Genomic DNA, 17,009 nt, shown 5'->3' on the forward strand with positions numbered 1-17,009 from the left:
TGAATATTTGTCACTCAACTTTTGGTTACGACTATACTGGAACATTGCTTACGTTGTGGGAGGCAATTTGTCTGCTTAATTCCTAGGGAGACTACTAAATGAGTGGAATAAAAGTATTTTCATTGTCCAAACCGATATAGACTCACTGTACAATATTACATCAGTAGGCCTACACATCCAAATCATTCTGAGAAGATTCGACACCAGAGGGTGCCATTTAATCATCAGTGGAGGAACCATTGAGATTCTAGGTGGCATGGTTGACGTAGCCTATCAATGTGTATTGAATAAATCGACATCTGGACTGGTGGATATTGTAGCCTATATTGGCACATATTCCATTTCTCAGGTGATGTAATCCAACAGAATTATTTTGTGATTACACATACATGCTGTGCATAAAATGGAGTAAATTTGCCAATGTGCTGATCGATTGACCTTTCAAGGCTACTATTGCATTTGAATGTTTCACAAACTATTTGTATTGAAAATACAATATTCAAAACAGATATATAAAATATTTCACACTTGTATGACTTTTTTTTTCATCACTCTTTCTTTGGTTCACCATGCTGTCATCTCACATTGGAACCTTCCCTTGGATGTCATTCGTAAGGAGGAGAGGAGGGCTCTGAGGTTATAGGTAATAGGACGGGCTCTCCGTTTCACTGTGACATGAAACGAATAGCCAGATTGCAGCCATAGCAACGCCACTGGTGCTGTATCCTAAAGTGGTTTCCATTGGATACAATAGGCTGGGGCTGCTTTGAACTCGTCGCCGCCCAGCCACGCAAAGGTTCCCGAAGGCGCGCACTCTATTCCCGCGCGCTGTCATGGACGAGGCTGAGGATGGAGAAGATGAGTCCAAATTCCAGCAGCCTCTATTGTGCGGAACCGGCTTCGTAGGTGGCGGAGGCGATAGGAACGGTCTAAGTTTGAAGATGAAGCAATTTACGCCAGGAGGGGGAGCATCGTCAACAGCGCGCAAAAACTCCAACAATGAGCTGTGGTTCATGCAAGGCGAAGAGTCCGCACCTTGTGCTCCTACAGGCGCCACAACCTGTGCTCTATTGTGCCACGGAGATGCTGCTGCCCGTGGCGGCTCATACTATAGGGCTGGAGGGGACTCAGCCACAGGATCAGCGGTAACCGGGTTGGCTACTTGTTGGACAGGTGAAGGCACTACCGGTGTGATATGCAACAACAACGGAGATTGCAGAAGGGACCCCAACATTTCAGGGAGCCTGTCCTCCATTGTCTCTAGGCAGGAGAAACAGACAGGTGGAATAGTTGCAGCGGACAACGGGAAAAGGCCAACTAGATGTAATTCCAGAGTCGCCAGCATGGACGGTTCGATCACCTCAGCCGGGTCCTTAGCACAGGGGCAAGGGCCCGAGGTGGCCGGGGCCACAACTACTGGCAATGACAAAAAGGACTCCAGAGTTTCCTTCTCAAGTGCCCCTAATAGAAAAGCATCGTCCTCTGTGCAGAACCAACAGAACAGGAATTCTCTCCCATTTTTTAAATCTGAGGATGGACACCAGATTGTGCCAGATGATGGGGAACCGCAGGACAATCGGACTTATATGCAGCGCCAATTTAGTTCCATGCTTCAGCCTGGAGTTAATAAATTTTCACTGCGTATGTTTGGGAGCCAAAAAGCGGTGGAAAAGGAACAAGAGCGCGTCCAATCGGCCGGTAATTGGATTATTCATCCATACAGCGATTTCAGGTATGGGTTGAGTCAAGTGCCACTCTGAGGTGGGCGCAAATTGGTCATGTGATCTACGGGCTAAACAATTTACCCAATAAGTAACTTGAATATAAATGAACATAACCAATTTGATATTAAGCATTGGAAGTAGTTTATGAGATGTTGTTAAATTATAAGATTTGTTGACATTTTGATGTTTGCTGTCAGTGCGGTCTGCTGCTTTTCATGTGTAATGCATTGCCACTAAATGTCAAATTAGGCAACATATATTGGGAGAACAACACCGAATCTAAAAGCTGAAAAGGTATGTTGCACATTCTCATCGTTGCGCAGTTTTGATTTATTGGGGTCTAAAGACCTATTCCATGGAAAATACTTCATTTAGGGATGAGAGTTGCGTTGCTGAAACCTCAGTAGTTTAAAAGGAAAGGCCTATTTATGTCTCGCAATTTACAGTGAGGACGCGTGCGTATAACAGCTGACCACAAAGGCCTTGTTGTTGGTGAAGTTACTTGGCAAACATATAACGCATGAAATAAATCTAAAACACCCACACAGTTGATAAAATGTGTCTCAGGTTATCACCTTTATGAAATGCTACATGTGCTTTTTATTAAGCACTTAATGGTAGCCTATTATAAAGCGTTTTTCTCAGATTCCCTAATAATATAGTCATATTTCAAGCAGGGATGGGCAACTCTGTGGGGGCCACAGAAAATCTGAGCTCATGAGAAATGTTTGCTGTTTTTAATATGATATCTGAGTGAGACTAACAAAATCAATGGGGGGCCGCCATTAATTCGAAGATGATAACAAGCTTAGATAGCTGGCTTCTAAATTAATTTAGCAATATTAGGTTTTTTTAGCTGACATGGGCTAATTGACTGATTGACTAAAAACTGCTGATGCACAGCCAAATCTCTGAATTGCACCTTGTGTAGTCTACTACTCTAAATCGCAACAGTAAATTGAGACCCTGACTGAGTTCTTAAAAACAATATGTATATATTTGTGTGTGTGTGTACCAGTCGAAAGTTTGTACACCGCTACTGATTCAAGGGTTTTTCTTTATTTTTACTATTTTCTACAGTGTACAATAATAGTGAAGACATCAGAACTATGAAATAACACATATGGAATCATGTAGCAACCAAAAAAAGCTTTAAACAAATCAAAATATATTTGAGATTCTTCAAAGAAGCCACCCATTGCCTTGATGACAGCGTTGCACATGCTTGGCATTCTCTCAACCAGCTTCACCTGGAATGCTTTTTTCAACACACTTGAAGGAGTTCCCACATATGCTCAGCACTTGTTGGCTGTTTTTCCTTCACTCTGCGGTCTAACTCATCCCAAACCATTTCAATTGTGTTGAGGTTGGGTGATTGTGGAGACCAGGTCATCTGATGCACTCCATCACTCTCCTTCTTGGTCAAATAGCCCTTACACAGCCTGGAGGTGTGTTTGGGTCATTGTCGCGTTGAAAAACAAATCATAATCCCACTAACCGCAAGCCAGATGGAATAGCGTATCGCTGTAGAATGCTGTGGTACCCATGCTGGTTAAGTGTGACTTGAATTCTAAATAAATCACTGACAGTGTCACCACCAAAGCACCCCCACACCATCACATCTCCTCCATGCTTCACGGTGGGAATCACACATGCAGAGATCATCCTTTCACCTACTCTGCTCTCAAATTTGGACTCAGACCAAAGGATAGATTTCCACCGGTCTAATGTCCATTGCTCATATTTCTTGGCCCAAGCATTTTATTATTATTACTTGGTGTCTTTTAGTAGTGGTTTCCTTGCAGCAATTTGACCAATTTGATCATGATTAGGTGATTATTGGAGTCAGGTGTGTTAGATGTGGCTGGGGGAAAACATTGACGCCAATCAGGCCCTCGAGGGAATTGCCCAGACCTGTCTTAAAGTAATGATGGTGTTGCTTATTTGAGCTGTTCTTGACCTAATATGGACTTGGTCTTTTACCAAATCTTCTGTATACCACCCAGAAGATCTATACCAAATCTTCTGTATACCACCCAGAAGATCTATACCACATCTTCTGTATACCACCCAGAAGATCTATACCACATCTTCTGTATACCACCCAGAAGATCTATACCAAATCTTCTGTATACCACCCAGAAGATCTATACCAAATCTTCTGTATACCACCCAGAAGATCTATACCACATCTTCTGTATACCACCCAGAAGATCTATACCACATCTTCTGTATACCACCCAGAAGATCTATACCACATCTTCTGTATACCACCCAGAAGATCTATACCACATCTTCTGTATACCACCCAGAAGATCTATACCACATCTTCTGTATACCACCCCTACCTTGTCACAACACAACTGGTTTGCTAAAACGCATTAAGAAGGAAAGAAATTCCACAAATTAACTTTTAACAAGGCACACCTGTTAATTGAAATGCATTCCAGGTGACTACCTCATGAAGCTCGTTGAGAGAATGCCAAGTGTGTGCAAAGCTGTCATCAAGGCAAATGGTGGCTACTTGGAAGAATCTCAAATGTAAAATATATCTTGATTTGTTTAACACTTTTTTTGGTTACTACATGATTCCATATGTGCTATTTCATGTCTTCACTATTATTCTACAACAATAGTAAAAATAAAGAAAAACCCTTGACTGAGTAGGTATGTCCAAACTTTTGACTGGTACTGTATATATTTTTTGGGGGGCGGGGGGATTGATCCGAGGGCCTTCAAAAGGGGGTTTGTGGGCCGCCAGCTGCCCATCCCTGGATTATATTATCATACACAGACATCTGATATTGTTTTGTCACATAACTTGGTCAAACATGTTTCATATTTATTTTGTCATTGCTTATTCATAAAATATGAATGTTACATGAATGGAACCATGCATGCATGACTCTTGACAGGATATTATTCCATGCAAATATATTCATATTAGATGTCTTATTGAAAATACTAAATGCACCAATCTAGTTTGATCTTTTGGATTTCGTTATGGGTAGGTGTCGGTGTTAATTTAATACTCTGTAATTAAAATTGGGAACAATTTCTTGAGCTATCTCACTGCAGCTGCTTCGTTCCTATCCCTCACTATTCTCCTCCCATTTCCACACATCGCTCTACAATAGATTCCCATAAACATTTAGGCTTTTAGGCCCCGAAATCAGACGCTTCGGTCTAAGACAGACTCTCCCTCGTATGGTGACAGCTATTTTAAGCCGACTGATAATCAATGCCATTACATGCACGTGCAATTATAAGAGGCACCGCGATTCTTTATTAAGTCAATTCCAGGTCTTGATGTTAAGAAAGAGTTAAGGTATCATCTCTTCTAGGGTTAAGGTTGGGGTTGTTTTTAAAGTGAATGATGAATTGTGTTATTAAGCAGCACCCCGTCCCATTGCTCCCTCTTTCCTAACCATGACCTTATCTTTTAGAGAAACACACAGGGACGTACACTGACCCATTACTCAGTAACACAAATGTAAAGTAGTACTGTTATGTATGTTTGTTAGGTAGCCTTCAGTTTGCAGGTTAGGTTCACATAGGGTGAGATACGCTACATGACCAAAAGTATATGGAAACCTGCTCGTCGAACATCTCATTCCAAAATCATGGGCATTAATATGGAGTCGATCCGGCCTTTGCTGCTATAACAGCCTCCACTCTTCTGGGAAGGCTTTCCACTAGATGTTGGAATATTGCTGCGGGGACAAGCTTCCATGTAGCCCCAAGAGTATTAGTGAGGTCGGGCACTGATGTTGGGCGATTAGGCCTGGCTCGCAATCGACTTTCCAATTCATCCCAAAGGTGTTCGACGGGATTGAGGTCAGGGCTCTGTGCAGGCCAGTCAAGTTCTTCCACACGGATCTCAACAAACCATTTCTGTATGAACCTCGCTTTGGGCATGGGGGAATTGTCATGCTGAAACAGGACACAAATGGCTTCCCCAAACTGTTGCCACAAAGTTGGAAGCACAGAACCATCTAGAATGTTATTGTATGCTATAGCGTTAAGATTTCCTTTCACTGGAACTAAGGGGCCTTGCCCGAACCATGAAAAACAGCCCGACAGTCAAAACTGTCAACATGACAGCATACTGTCACATACTGTGCGTTTAGACAGAGAGCGATTTTTGTAGAGTAGGCCTATTTCACAACCAATAACTTCTCCGATACAGTAAGTTTGAGCAATTTGCCAACTTCACGGCAACATTTAGTGCATTTTTGTTATGTAGCCTACTGTAGCAACTTCTCGTTGGAAGGATGATCTCATCACTCACTCAGTGGAGTCATCGATGTTAGTTTCTGATCAGGCAGGATCAGTCAATCAAGACATGACTCAGCGTCCCACCTATCAGTTACACTCTTTCCAAGCATTGACTCCCGTTACCTTGGGTTGATTAGACAGCAATATTGACAGCCACTGATATTACACTAGGTGCACAATTCAATATGTATTTTCAGTTGAGCTCTTCAATAGTAATCAATCTCTTACCTCACACATGTTATTGTCAAGTGTAACATTCCATATGCAAAATTCCATAAACATGTTGTGTAACTATCTTAACCTGGCAGTCACAATAATCCAAATATACTGATAGGCCTACTATTCTGGTTTCACCTATGCCACCCTTTGTCCTTGTAGCAAGGATTTAGAATCAATTCACCATCCAGCTGTACCCTCATATTACCCTCTCCCCCATCGCCTCCCCTCCTGTCCTTGACATGACCTTGTCATGCATGAGCAGGAGGATGGACTTGATTTTTGACAGGTTGCAGTGATATGACTGTTGATTGTTAACTGTTTCACAGTAGGCTATGCCACCAGCCTTGTGTGTGTGTGAGCTTGCATGCACATGTTTGCTTGACTCGTGTGCGTGTGTGTGTTATTGTCAGTGTGCCCCTGTCTGACAGAGGGTGTTGTGAGATGTGGACAGTAGAGAGCAGGCTGCAGTAAGTGGAGAGGGTACTTGTCAGATTGATAAAGCAACATCAGCGACTTTTAGTGATAGAGGGAAAAATCCATACAGTTACATATCGTGATATTATTTTTGGATGATACTATATTGATATTTGTCTCCAAGTATCGTTTATTCATTTTTGCCACTGTAGGTAGCATTAGCTTGTACTAGTTGGCTGTACCTGCACCCAAACACCAGTACTTTTCCTTCATAGCTTGTTCTCCATCTTTTTTTTAAATAGGGAGCCAATTTGTTTTCAGCACTTATATTTCCCGGACTGATCAAAACTCGTTTTCTCATGCTCTCTCTTGTCTCTGCAGCAGACATATAGTGAGAATATGTTTCGAACATCAAATCGCAATAAATGTAGAATCGTGATTCGTGAGAATGGTGGGAATCGTGAGAATCGCAGTACATACAGTATCTTATCAGCTCCTCAGTATAGTGATAATGTATTGCAACGTTCCTGGCCATTCCCAACTACTTGCATGTGATATGCACAGCAAACAGCAAAGAAGAACATTTGCTCATAATGAAAACAGTGATACTACAGTTTCTACTTGAACTAGTACTCATCATACCCTAGTCACTTACTGTACTGTTATTGTACTATTATTACTAAGTAATAGCACCTGTCAATTGGTCCCGCATAGGGCTACCTGTCATCACATAATCTGTCTCCGAGGATCTTCCCTCGCGACAAGGCCATTCCCCAAACAATTTAATAAGATGTTATATTGCATTCTTTGTTTTTAATTTAGTTACGCCTGTACTCGATTGAACAGGAGTTGAAGTTCAGGTGTCCCGAGTTCTTCCACCATAACTGTCTCTCAGTCCCCTAACCTCCTTCTCCTGTCCTCTAGGTTCTACTGGGATTTCACCATGCTGATGTTCATGGTGGGCAACCTCATCATCATCCCCGTGGGGATCACCTTCTTCAAGGACGAGACCACCGCGCCCTGGATCATCTTCAACGTGGTCTCTGACACCTTCTTCCTCATGGACCTGGTCCTCAACTTCCGCACAGGCATTGTATTTGAGGACAACACCGAGATCATCCTGGACCCCAGGAAGATCAAGAGGACGTACTTAAAGACCTGGTTCTTGGTGGACTTTGTCTCCTCCATCCCTGTGGATTATATCTTCCTGATCGTTGAGAAGGGGATCGACTCTGAGTTGTATAAGACGGCCAGAGCCCTGAGGATCCTACGCTTTACCAAGATCCTCAGTCTGCTGAGGCTGCTCAGGCTGTCCAGGCTCATCCGCTACATCCACCAATGGGAAGAGGTAAACTGGGCTCTAGAACTTACTTTGACCTAACATAGCAGGCGTGAAAGAAATGCTTGAAACTAGATCTCCTACATACTGGTCTTGAGGAGAAGAAAGAAAACTGGGGAGGTTCTTTTCTGCACTGTTCAACTAATCCAGTAAATGTGGAGGAGGAGGAGGTTGTTGATGACTCGGCAGAGTCTAACTTTGATCAGTGGCAGGAGGAGATGGGATTGGCAATGTGTTTCTAGAATTTACAATGAGAGGCTACACACTATGGGTTAAGTACTTGCATCGACCAATGGAAAGAGGGGGTAGGCCGCAATACCCCTATGATACAATGTTAAGGCAGCAGTAGAAAGAATAAGCTCTTTTAGTTTGTCAAATCAGGGCAAGTACAGAAGGGAGTCAGATATGAACATCATCAGCCCAACCTACTTCAGAGTAATGTCCTTCCAATAATAGGCTAGTCTCACACTATCACGGGCCTTCAACACTGTTTTCTCTCTGTATCTGTAGTGATATACATCAGCAGGATGCTGAGATTCACAGCTTTGCTTTCTCAGTGACTGTGTTGGCCAGTTAGCCTCATCATCGCAACATTTGGCTGTGGCGTGCAGCCAGTCACAGTGGCCTGTTTCACCCTGATGTGACTGGATGTGTAAAGCTGTGCTGGCCAAACAGAGGGGAGGATGGCCATACATACATTTATTCCCCTTCTGTGCTAGCTAAGATATTCCAGAAGAGGTTCTGAGCTGACCCAAGTCTGATGACTTATTTGTGTGTGTTCTGTACTCTACTTAATGGGATAATTATTTTCTTGATTCCAGAGTGGTAATTTGAGCCAGACACAACCCCTAATTTTTGAATCAACCCCTTACGTAACCGAGTGCCTCTCACCCACTGCTCAGCTCTGCTCTGCACAGGGCAGCTGCTCACCTCATCTGGAGCATGAGAGGGCCAGTTAGACAACTCACTGAATAAAGGAGGAACCTTAACTGCAATATTTTTCACCTCTGTTGTCATACAATGACTTCATTTTCTTAGAGAGCAATGTGCTCATCAAGATGTACCTGGAAAACCTGGGAACACAGTCTTCTTTACTACTGCATGTAGCTGACAGCTGTTTGGAGCACTGCTCTGATACCCTATCTAGACCCACGTATTCCCTAAGTGTCATCCCCTCTGCATTGGGCTGTTTGTGTGTACGTGCTTGTTAGTTTGTGTTCTAGGTGCTAGACAGGATGCAGCAGTAAAAACACTGAGGCTTTCCGGGAATAGGAAGCTTGTATCAACCTCTTCCATTTGCAGTCACGTCCAGACTGAGTGGATGTTACCTTTTTCATGAGCTGGGCTGGCGAGGAAGCAGTGCACTATGTACTCTAGGATTACGTTGTGGGTTCAGGAGGACTTTCACTTAGCATGCTTTCATTTCTGATTCCCGTCTAGAGCATTATGATTTAATCAGAATCCTTAAACAATTAAATTTGAATTGAATTGATACAGTATTTCCATATTAGTGGCTGCGGAACTGTTGTGTAATGTGTTAGAGAGGATTGCGTAATGCTCCGTCCTCTGTTTTTATTTGGGTAATGGGCTGCAGGCCATAAGGTTCTTGTTACATCTACACTATATGCCCTGGCCCTTCCAGCCAACTGACAGTGACACATGTTACATGTCATAGTTCTGCTAGTTAGCTGAAGACTTTGTTTTATCCCATGATTGGATCCTAATCAAAATGCAAGGCCTTCAAGTGTTTTCTCCTCCTCCTCCTGTTGCTTGCGGGCAGTGAGTCTGATAGCAGAAGCATGGAGGGGGAGTTGAGAGATGGCGAGCAACTGCCTGTGGGGGCACCGCGATACGCTAAACGCACCAATCTGAGCCCTCTGACCTTAATGGTGTACGACAAGCCATTGCATTTATGTAGGTGTGTGTGTACGCTGCAGGTAAATTGTCCATAAACAGATACAGAAACAGCTGTACAGGCACCGTGAAAATAACCCAATACCACCCGAACTCAGTAATACAGGGATTTTGTTTTTCATTTTAGGGCTTTTGAAACAAAGCTAGAAAGAGGTCATGCAGAAGGATGCTTGTTTGGCCTTTTTCACCACAGATATTCCAATACAGTCACTTTTACAAACAGCGAAAGGAGGCACTCCGACCTTGTGTTGTCTATCAGAGCTGCTTTTCATTTTGTGTCCGGTTAAGCTTTAAACCCATGGGTTTGCGTGAGGTCTTGTGAGGTGACTGAATCACCTGGCTCACACTTCGATGGAGCTCTAATTTTGACACTCCATGCTCATCTCTCTTGGTCATATTTGTCTCATCAAAGCTTTTAGTGCCTCTGATGAGTGCAGGAAAGGAGTGCCGTCATCACTGAAGTTATTTGATGTACTTCATTTCTCAAGGCAAACTAAGTTCAACTTCTGTGTACAGAAAAGCAACTGTGCATCATTGGCACCGGTTAACTTACTTACTTAATTATAATAACTAATCCGATCATGAATTCAAATCCTGTTGTAACCAGATAATGCAAATAATGGAATCTGTTTCTATTTTTTTTTAAATCATGTGTTCATTGGCTATGTTAACAGGCTAAGTCCATGTGAAATGGTGAATGAATGAGGTGTGTAACACACCACTTACTCCTCTCTCTCTGACCCTCTCGTGACAGATCTTCCATATGACCTATGACCTGGCCAGTGCAGTGATGCGTATCTTCAACCTGATTGGTATGATGCTGCTGCTGTGTCACTGGGATGGTTGTTTGCAGTTCCTGGTTCCCATGCTGCAGGACTTCCCCCAGGACTGTTGGGTCTCTCTCAACAAGATGGTGGTAAGTGCTGCTTAATACACACTAGAGTCTAGATCCATCCGGTACTCTAGGGGCCAATTCCTGGACACCAGACTGGACTACTGGGCAGACGTTTGGTATTTTACGTAAATATTTGCATTTCCAATAAGTCTGATATGTTACATTTGGTATGGTTACTTAAGACCGAAGCGATAGGAGTGAAGTTGGACCGTGACCGTCTAGCAATCCAAAGGTTGCGTGTTCTAGACGTGTCAGGGACAACTGTAGCATTTTAGCTAATCCATATTCTAACCTTAACCCAATTCATCTAACTTTTTTACTTACATTTTCCTAACCTTTGTCGTTTTAGTACCCCTGACTTTTTACATAAATTATCCTAACCTTTGTTGATATTTATCCACCAATGCAAATTCTCCCTGTAATTCTCCTTTGTTGTTACCATGCAACAAGCAACTTGGTCACAGAGAAGAACGTATAATACTATACATCACCCATGAGGTATGAACTTACCTCATCTAATTGGTATGCTGTTGTACAACCGGGTAACACGTATAATACTATATGTCCTTTAATTCTTATGATATATATATATTGTACGACCGCTATTCCATTCGTAATGTAACCTAACGTAGTGTAATGTTTCGTACTAAATGGAGGGGAACAGATTTACATTCCAAATCTTATGAATTGCCCTGAGGCTAGGCTGCGGACACAGATGAAGCCTATTCCTGGACTAAAAACACTTTCACTGGTGATTCTCCACGGAGCATGCTTTATAGCCAGGAGTAAGCTTTATCTAGGTCCGGAAAATGAACCATTCAAGTGCTGCTGTGAAGGAGTATTTCCTACCTTAAAATAGGTCTGAGGTAGACGCTCATCCAAAATATCAGTGCTGGGAAAAGCAAGAATCCCGAGGCACAGACCGTATTAGAGTGAATATATTGTCTTCACTGAGACAAAAACATTCAAGGACCAACAGGTGTTTCCTAACCAGCTCCTGCTAAGAACGACACACTCACGCAGACCTGCTGTAAACAAGTAATTATAGTAGTACTCAAGAGGCTTGTTGAAGGTTTGTTGTCACGTGTCACAACAGGCTCTCTCTAGTATCAGGCCCGGACCCCAATCATTCAGCACACGTCGCTCTCTCGCTGTCAGAAAGGAAGATAAAAAGGCCCTGTCATTCTCTCTCGGCACTCCGTTCCTTTTCTTTGCTCTGATGTCTGTGGACTCACAGATGATTCGTTGCTTGTGTCCACCTGCAGACTCCTCGTAGAGAGAGGAGGCTGACAACACTACAGAGAGAATAAAGACAGAAGACTTGAACAGGCAGGGGCACGTTGCAGCAGCACACCTGTCTTCTCCTTCTCTTTCTCCAGATATCATAGTGCTAGCAATCCATCAGCCCTCACAAGCCATAAATCTCTGGCTGAGTGCTCACAGACAAATGTGTTTTGAACAGGCTGATGCCTAGCATGACTGAGGATCAACATAGATGCACCTGACTCAGAGATTCAACACATTGCTTGGTTCTTGTAGTTCCTGCCTGAACTATTTGTTTTCACATGGACATGTCTCAATACTTTCTTATTTGGAGTTGGAATTAACATGTGCAGAAGCATTTGTGTTTTATGTTACAGCACAGCAATATCGTTAATGCAACTCAACAGGTTGCAGGTTACTCTATGCTTGTAGAACATAAATGTGTCTCCTGTGCTGTTAGATAGTGCTTATGGCATGACAGTGCTTATGGCATGACAGTTAGTTGAAATGGCATGGCAGTAAAGGTCCTGAAGACCTGGGGTGGTGGTTCTGGGGCTGCCAGCTCCTCTCTCAGCTGTACGGGAGTCCCAGTCAGTCACACCACCTGTCTGCTAAAGCTCCTCCGTTCCAGGTGAACTCTATTCCTCAACCCCAGAGGAGGGCACAGGAGAGGCAGGGGGCTCATCAATACACAGGCATGCAGGCATACACACACACATGCTTAAACATATCGGATCACTGCAATTTATTGGACAGAGAGTTGGGCTGAAAAATGCCTTTTTAACTCAGTATGGCCCCAGACCTCAGAAAGACTTTGTTCCCAGATGGGAGGGGTTGTATAGGCCAGAGGGGGCTAGATGCCAGCGGGAACATACACACACACACAGTGTGATGAAGAAGGTGCAACAGCTTGGCCCCTAAGACCCTCACAAACTTCTACAGATGCACCATTGAGAGCATCCTGTCGGGCTGGTTCACCCCAACGCATCACCGGGGACACACTGCCCTCCAGGACATCCATGGCACCCAGTGTCAAAGGAAAGCCAAGAAGATCATCAAGGACCTCAGCCACCCGAGCCACAGCCTGTTCATCCCGCTACCATGTAGAAGGCGGGGACAGTACAGGTGCATAAAAGCTGGGAATGACAGACTGAGAAACAGCTTCTATCTCCAGGCAATCAGACTGTTAAACAGTCACCACTAGCCGGCCTCCGCCCAGGACCCTGCCCTGAACCTTTGTAACTGTTCTAGCCGGCTACCACCCAGTACTCTACCCTGCACCTTAGAGACTGCTGCCCTATGTACATAGTCATTGGGAAAGGGAAAGGGGGATACCTAGACAGTTGTACAAATTAATGCCTTCAACTGAAATGTGTCTTCCGCAATTAACCCAACCCCTCTGAATCAGAGAGGTGCGGGGCACTGCCTTAATCGACATCCACGCCTTCGGTGCCCGGGGAACAGTGGGTTAACTGCCTTGCTCAGGGGCAGAACGTCAGATTTTTATCTTGTCAGCTCGGGGATTCGATCCAGCAACCTTTCGGTGGTCACTTTAATATGTTTTACATACTATTTTACCAAATCAATATGTACACTACCAGTTAAAAGTTTGGACACACCTACTTATTCAAGGGTTTTTCTTTATTTTTACTATTTTCTACATTGTAGAATAATAGTGAAGACATCAACACTATGAAATAAGACATATGGAATAATTTAGTAACCAAAAAAGTGTTAAACAAATCAAAATATATTTTATATTTGAGATTCTTCAAATAGCCACACTTTGCCTCGATGACAGCTTTGCACACTCTTGTCATTCTCTCAACCAGCTTCATGAGGTAGTCACCTGGAATGCATTTCAATTAACAGGTGTGCCTTGTTAAAAGTTCATTTGTGGAATTTCTTCCCTTCTTAATACGTTTGAGCCAATCAGTTGTGTTGTGACAAGGTAGGGGTGGTATACAGAAGATAGCACTATTTGGTAAAAGATCAAGTTCATATTATGGCAAGAACAGCTCAAATAAGCAAATAACATCATTACTTTAAGACATGTAGGTCAGTCAATCCATAAAATGTCAAGAACTTTGAAAGTTTCTTCAAGTGCAGTCGCAAAAACCATCAAGCACTATGATGAAACTGGCTCTCATGAGGACCGCCACAGAAAAGTAAGACCCAGAGTTACCTCTGCTGCAGAGGATAAGTTCATTAGAGTTACCAGCCTCAGAAATTGCAGCCCAAATAAAAGTAACAGACACATCTCAACAGAGGAGGCTGTGTGAATCAGGCCTTCATGGTCAAATTGCAGCAAAGAAACCACTACTAAAGGACACCAATAAGAAGAAGAGACTTGCTTGGGCCAAGAAACACCATCAATGGTCATTAGACCGGTGGAAATCGATCCTTACGTATGGGTGGTCCCAGTAGCTGAAAGGTTGATCTCTGCATGTGTGGTTCCCACCGTGAAGCATGGAGGAAGAGGTGTGATGGTGTGGCGGTGCTTTGCTGGTGACACTGTCTGTGATTCATTTAGAATTCAAGCCACACTTAACCAGCATGGCTACCACAGCATTCTGCAGCGATACGCCATCCCATCTGGTTTGCGCTTAGAGGGGCTATCATTTGTTTTTTAACAGGACAATGGCCCAACACACCTCCAGGCTGTGTAAGGGCTATGTGACCAAGAGGGATAGTGATGGAGTGCTGCATCAGATGACCTGGTCTCCACAATCACCCGACCTCAACCAAATTTTGATGGTTTGGGATGAGTTGGACCGCAGAGTGAAGGAAAATCAGCAACAAGTGCTCAGTTTATGTGGGAACTCCTTCAAGACTGTTGGAAAAGTATTCCAGGTGAAGCTGGTTGAGAGAATGCCAAGAGTGTGCAAAGCTGCCATCAAGGCAAAGGGTGGCTCAAATATAAAATATATTTTGATTTGTTTAACCCTTTTTTGGTTACTACATGATTCCATATGTGTTATTTCATAGTTCTGATGTCTTCACTATTGTTCTACAATGTAGAAAACAGTAAAAATAAAGAAAAACCCTTGAATGAGTAGGTGTGTCTAAACTTTTAACTGGTACTGTATATACTGTATTCTAGTCATGGCTTATACTATATAACTTATTTTTGTATTTTTCTGGATTATGTGTGTATATTTTTTTTATTGCTAGATATTACTGCGCTGTTGAAGCTAGAAACCGATGCATTTCGCTGCACTTAATTTGATTTAAACTAAAAGATCTGTATGTTCCAGGTCTCTAGTTCCAGATGGCCATCATTACCCCATAGTAGAGAGCAGTGAGATGGTGGAGGGGGGCTCTATCTCTCCCACGTCTCGCCTCAAACTGGCCTGGGCCTGGGTGGACTGTGCCTGCCTGGGTAGACTGCTCCACTACTACTTGCCAGCTCTACATCACTGTCTCTGAACCAGGCCCAGGATTATGGCTAGCGCAGACGTTGACTCAGTGTCTCTTACTGTGCAGTAATTGTGTTTGGCCCCCTTCCCCTACCACCCTCCTTGATTTGGGATGATGGTAGCTAGGGTGCAGTGCTGTGTGTATGCCACACACACACACACACACAGACAGACTCACACACACACACTCTGACACACTGTGAGCGTACGCCGCGTGCACAAACATACACACGAACCCATGCCTCTTGGTTCTGTTGATGTTCTGTTCCTCTGAGCTGGGCCCCTACTCTGTGTACTCCATGCCAATTTCCCTGAGAACAGTCGTCCTGGGCGATCGGGTGCAGGCAGGCGCAGGCTGGCTGGCATCTCCCAGCAACCAAGGTCAGCATTTCTCTGGAGGCGGATGGCTTCAAATGAGAGACGCAGCGTTAAATGATCCATCTCCCTGCCACTCGAGACTTGTTCACTTCGAGTGGCTGCCTGTCTACTCACTGCATCCCGGTACTGCTGCCTACTCACTGCATCTCGGTACTGCTGCCTAGTCACCGCATACTGCTCTGCATCCTTCATGCTGCTCAGAGAACAGAGACACACACACACGCTATGGCCACAATACTTTTCACATTTTTGACGGTTTGACTGTATTTTATGTTTTTGAATAATAACAGTTCTACATTTGCTTTATGAGGAGTCCATGACCCTAGGGTGGCAACACATACAGTTGAATTCGGAAGTTCACATATACCTTAGTCAAATAAATTTAAACTCAGTTTTCACAATTCCTGACATTTAATCCTAGTAAAAACTCCCTGTCATAGGTCAGTTAGGATCACCAATTTATTTTAAGAATGTGAAATGTCAGAAATATAGTAGAGAGAATGATTTATTTCAGCTTTTATTTCTTTCATCATATTCAGTGGGTCAGAAGTTTACATACACTCAATTAGTATTTGATAGCATTGCCTTTAAATTGTTTAACTTGGGTCAAACGTTTCAGGTAGCTTCCACAAGCTTCCCACAATAATTTGGGTGAATTTTGGCCCATTCCTCCTGACAGAGCTGGGGTAACTGAGTCAGGTTTGTAGGCCTCCTTGCTCACACACGCTTTTTCAGTTCTGCTCACAAATGTTCTATAGGATTGAGGTCAGGGCTTTGTGATGGCCACTCCAATACCTTGACTTTGTTGTCCTTAAGCCATTTTGCCACAACTTTGGAAGTATGCTTGGGGTCATTGTCCATTTGGAAGACCCATTTGCGACCAAGCTTTAACTTCCTGACTGATGTCTTGAGATGTTACTTCAATATATCCACACAATTTTCCTTCCTATCTATATTGTGAAGTGCACCAGTCCCTCCTGCAGCAAAGCACCCCCACAACATGATGCTGCCACCCCCGTGCTTCACGGTTGGGATGGTGTTCTTTGGCTTGCAAGCCTCCCACTTTTTCCTCCAAACATAAGGATGGTCATTATGGCAAATAGTTATATTTTTGTTTCATCAGACCAGAGGATACTCCTCCAAAAAGTATGATCTTTGTCCCCATG

General features: G+C 43.5%; 1 protein-coding gene across 1 annotated transcript in view; it reads left to right on the plus strand.

Moving 5' to 3' along the window:
• The first annotated feature begins 624 nt into the window (after positions 1-624).
• Positions 625-17,009, plus strand: part of LOC139541003 (potassium/sodium hyperpolarization-activated cyclic nucleotide-gated channel 2-like) — a 76,217-nt gene continuing 59,832 nt past the window's right edge. Inside the window, exons 1-3 of the mRNA XM_071345147.1 lie at positions 625-1,732; positions 7,560-7,983; positions 10,643-10,804. Of these exons, the coding sequence (XP_071201248.1) occupies positions 834-1,732; positions 7,560-7,983; positions 10,643-10,804 (1,485 nt within the window). The 5' untranslated portion in view covers positions 625-833. The remainder of the gene's footprint in view (positions 1,733-7,559; positions 7,984-10,642; positions 10,805-17,009) is intronic.

This window comes from Salvelinus alpinus, chromosome 16, assembly GCF_045679555.1.
Source record: "Salvelinus alpinus chromosome 16, SLU_Salpinus.1, whole genome shotgun sequence".
Classification (NCBI taxonomy): Eukaryota; Metazoa; Chordata; class Actinopteri; order Salmoniformes; family Salmonidae; genus Salvelinus; species Salvelinus alpinus.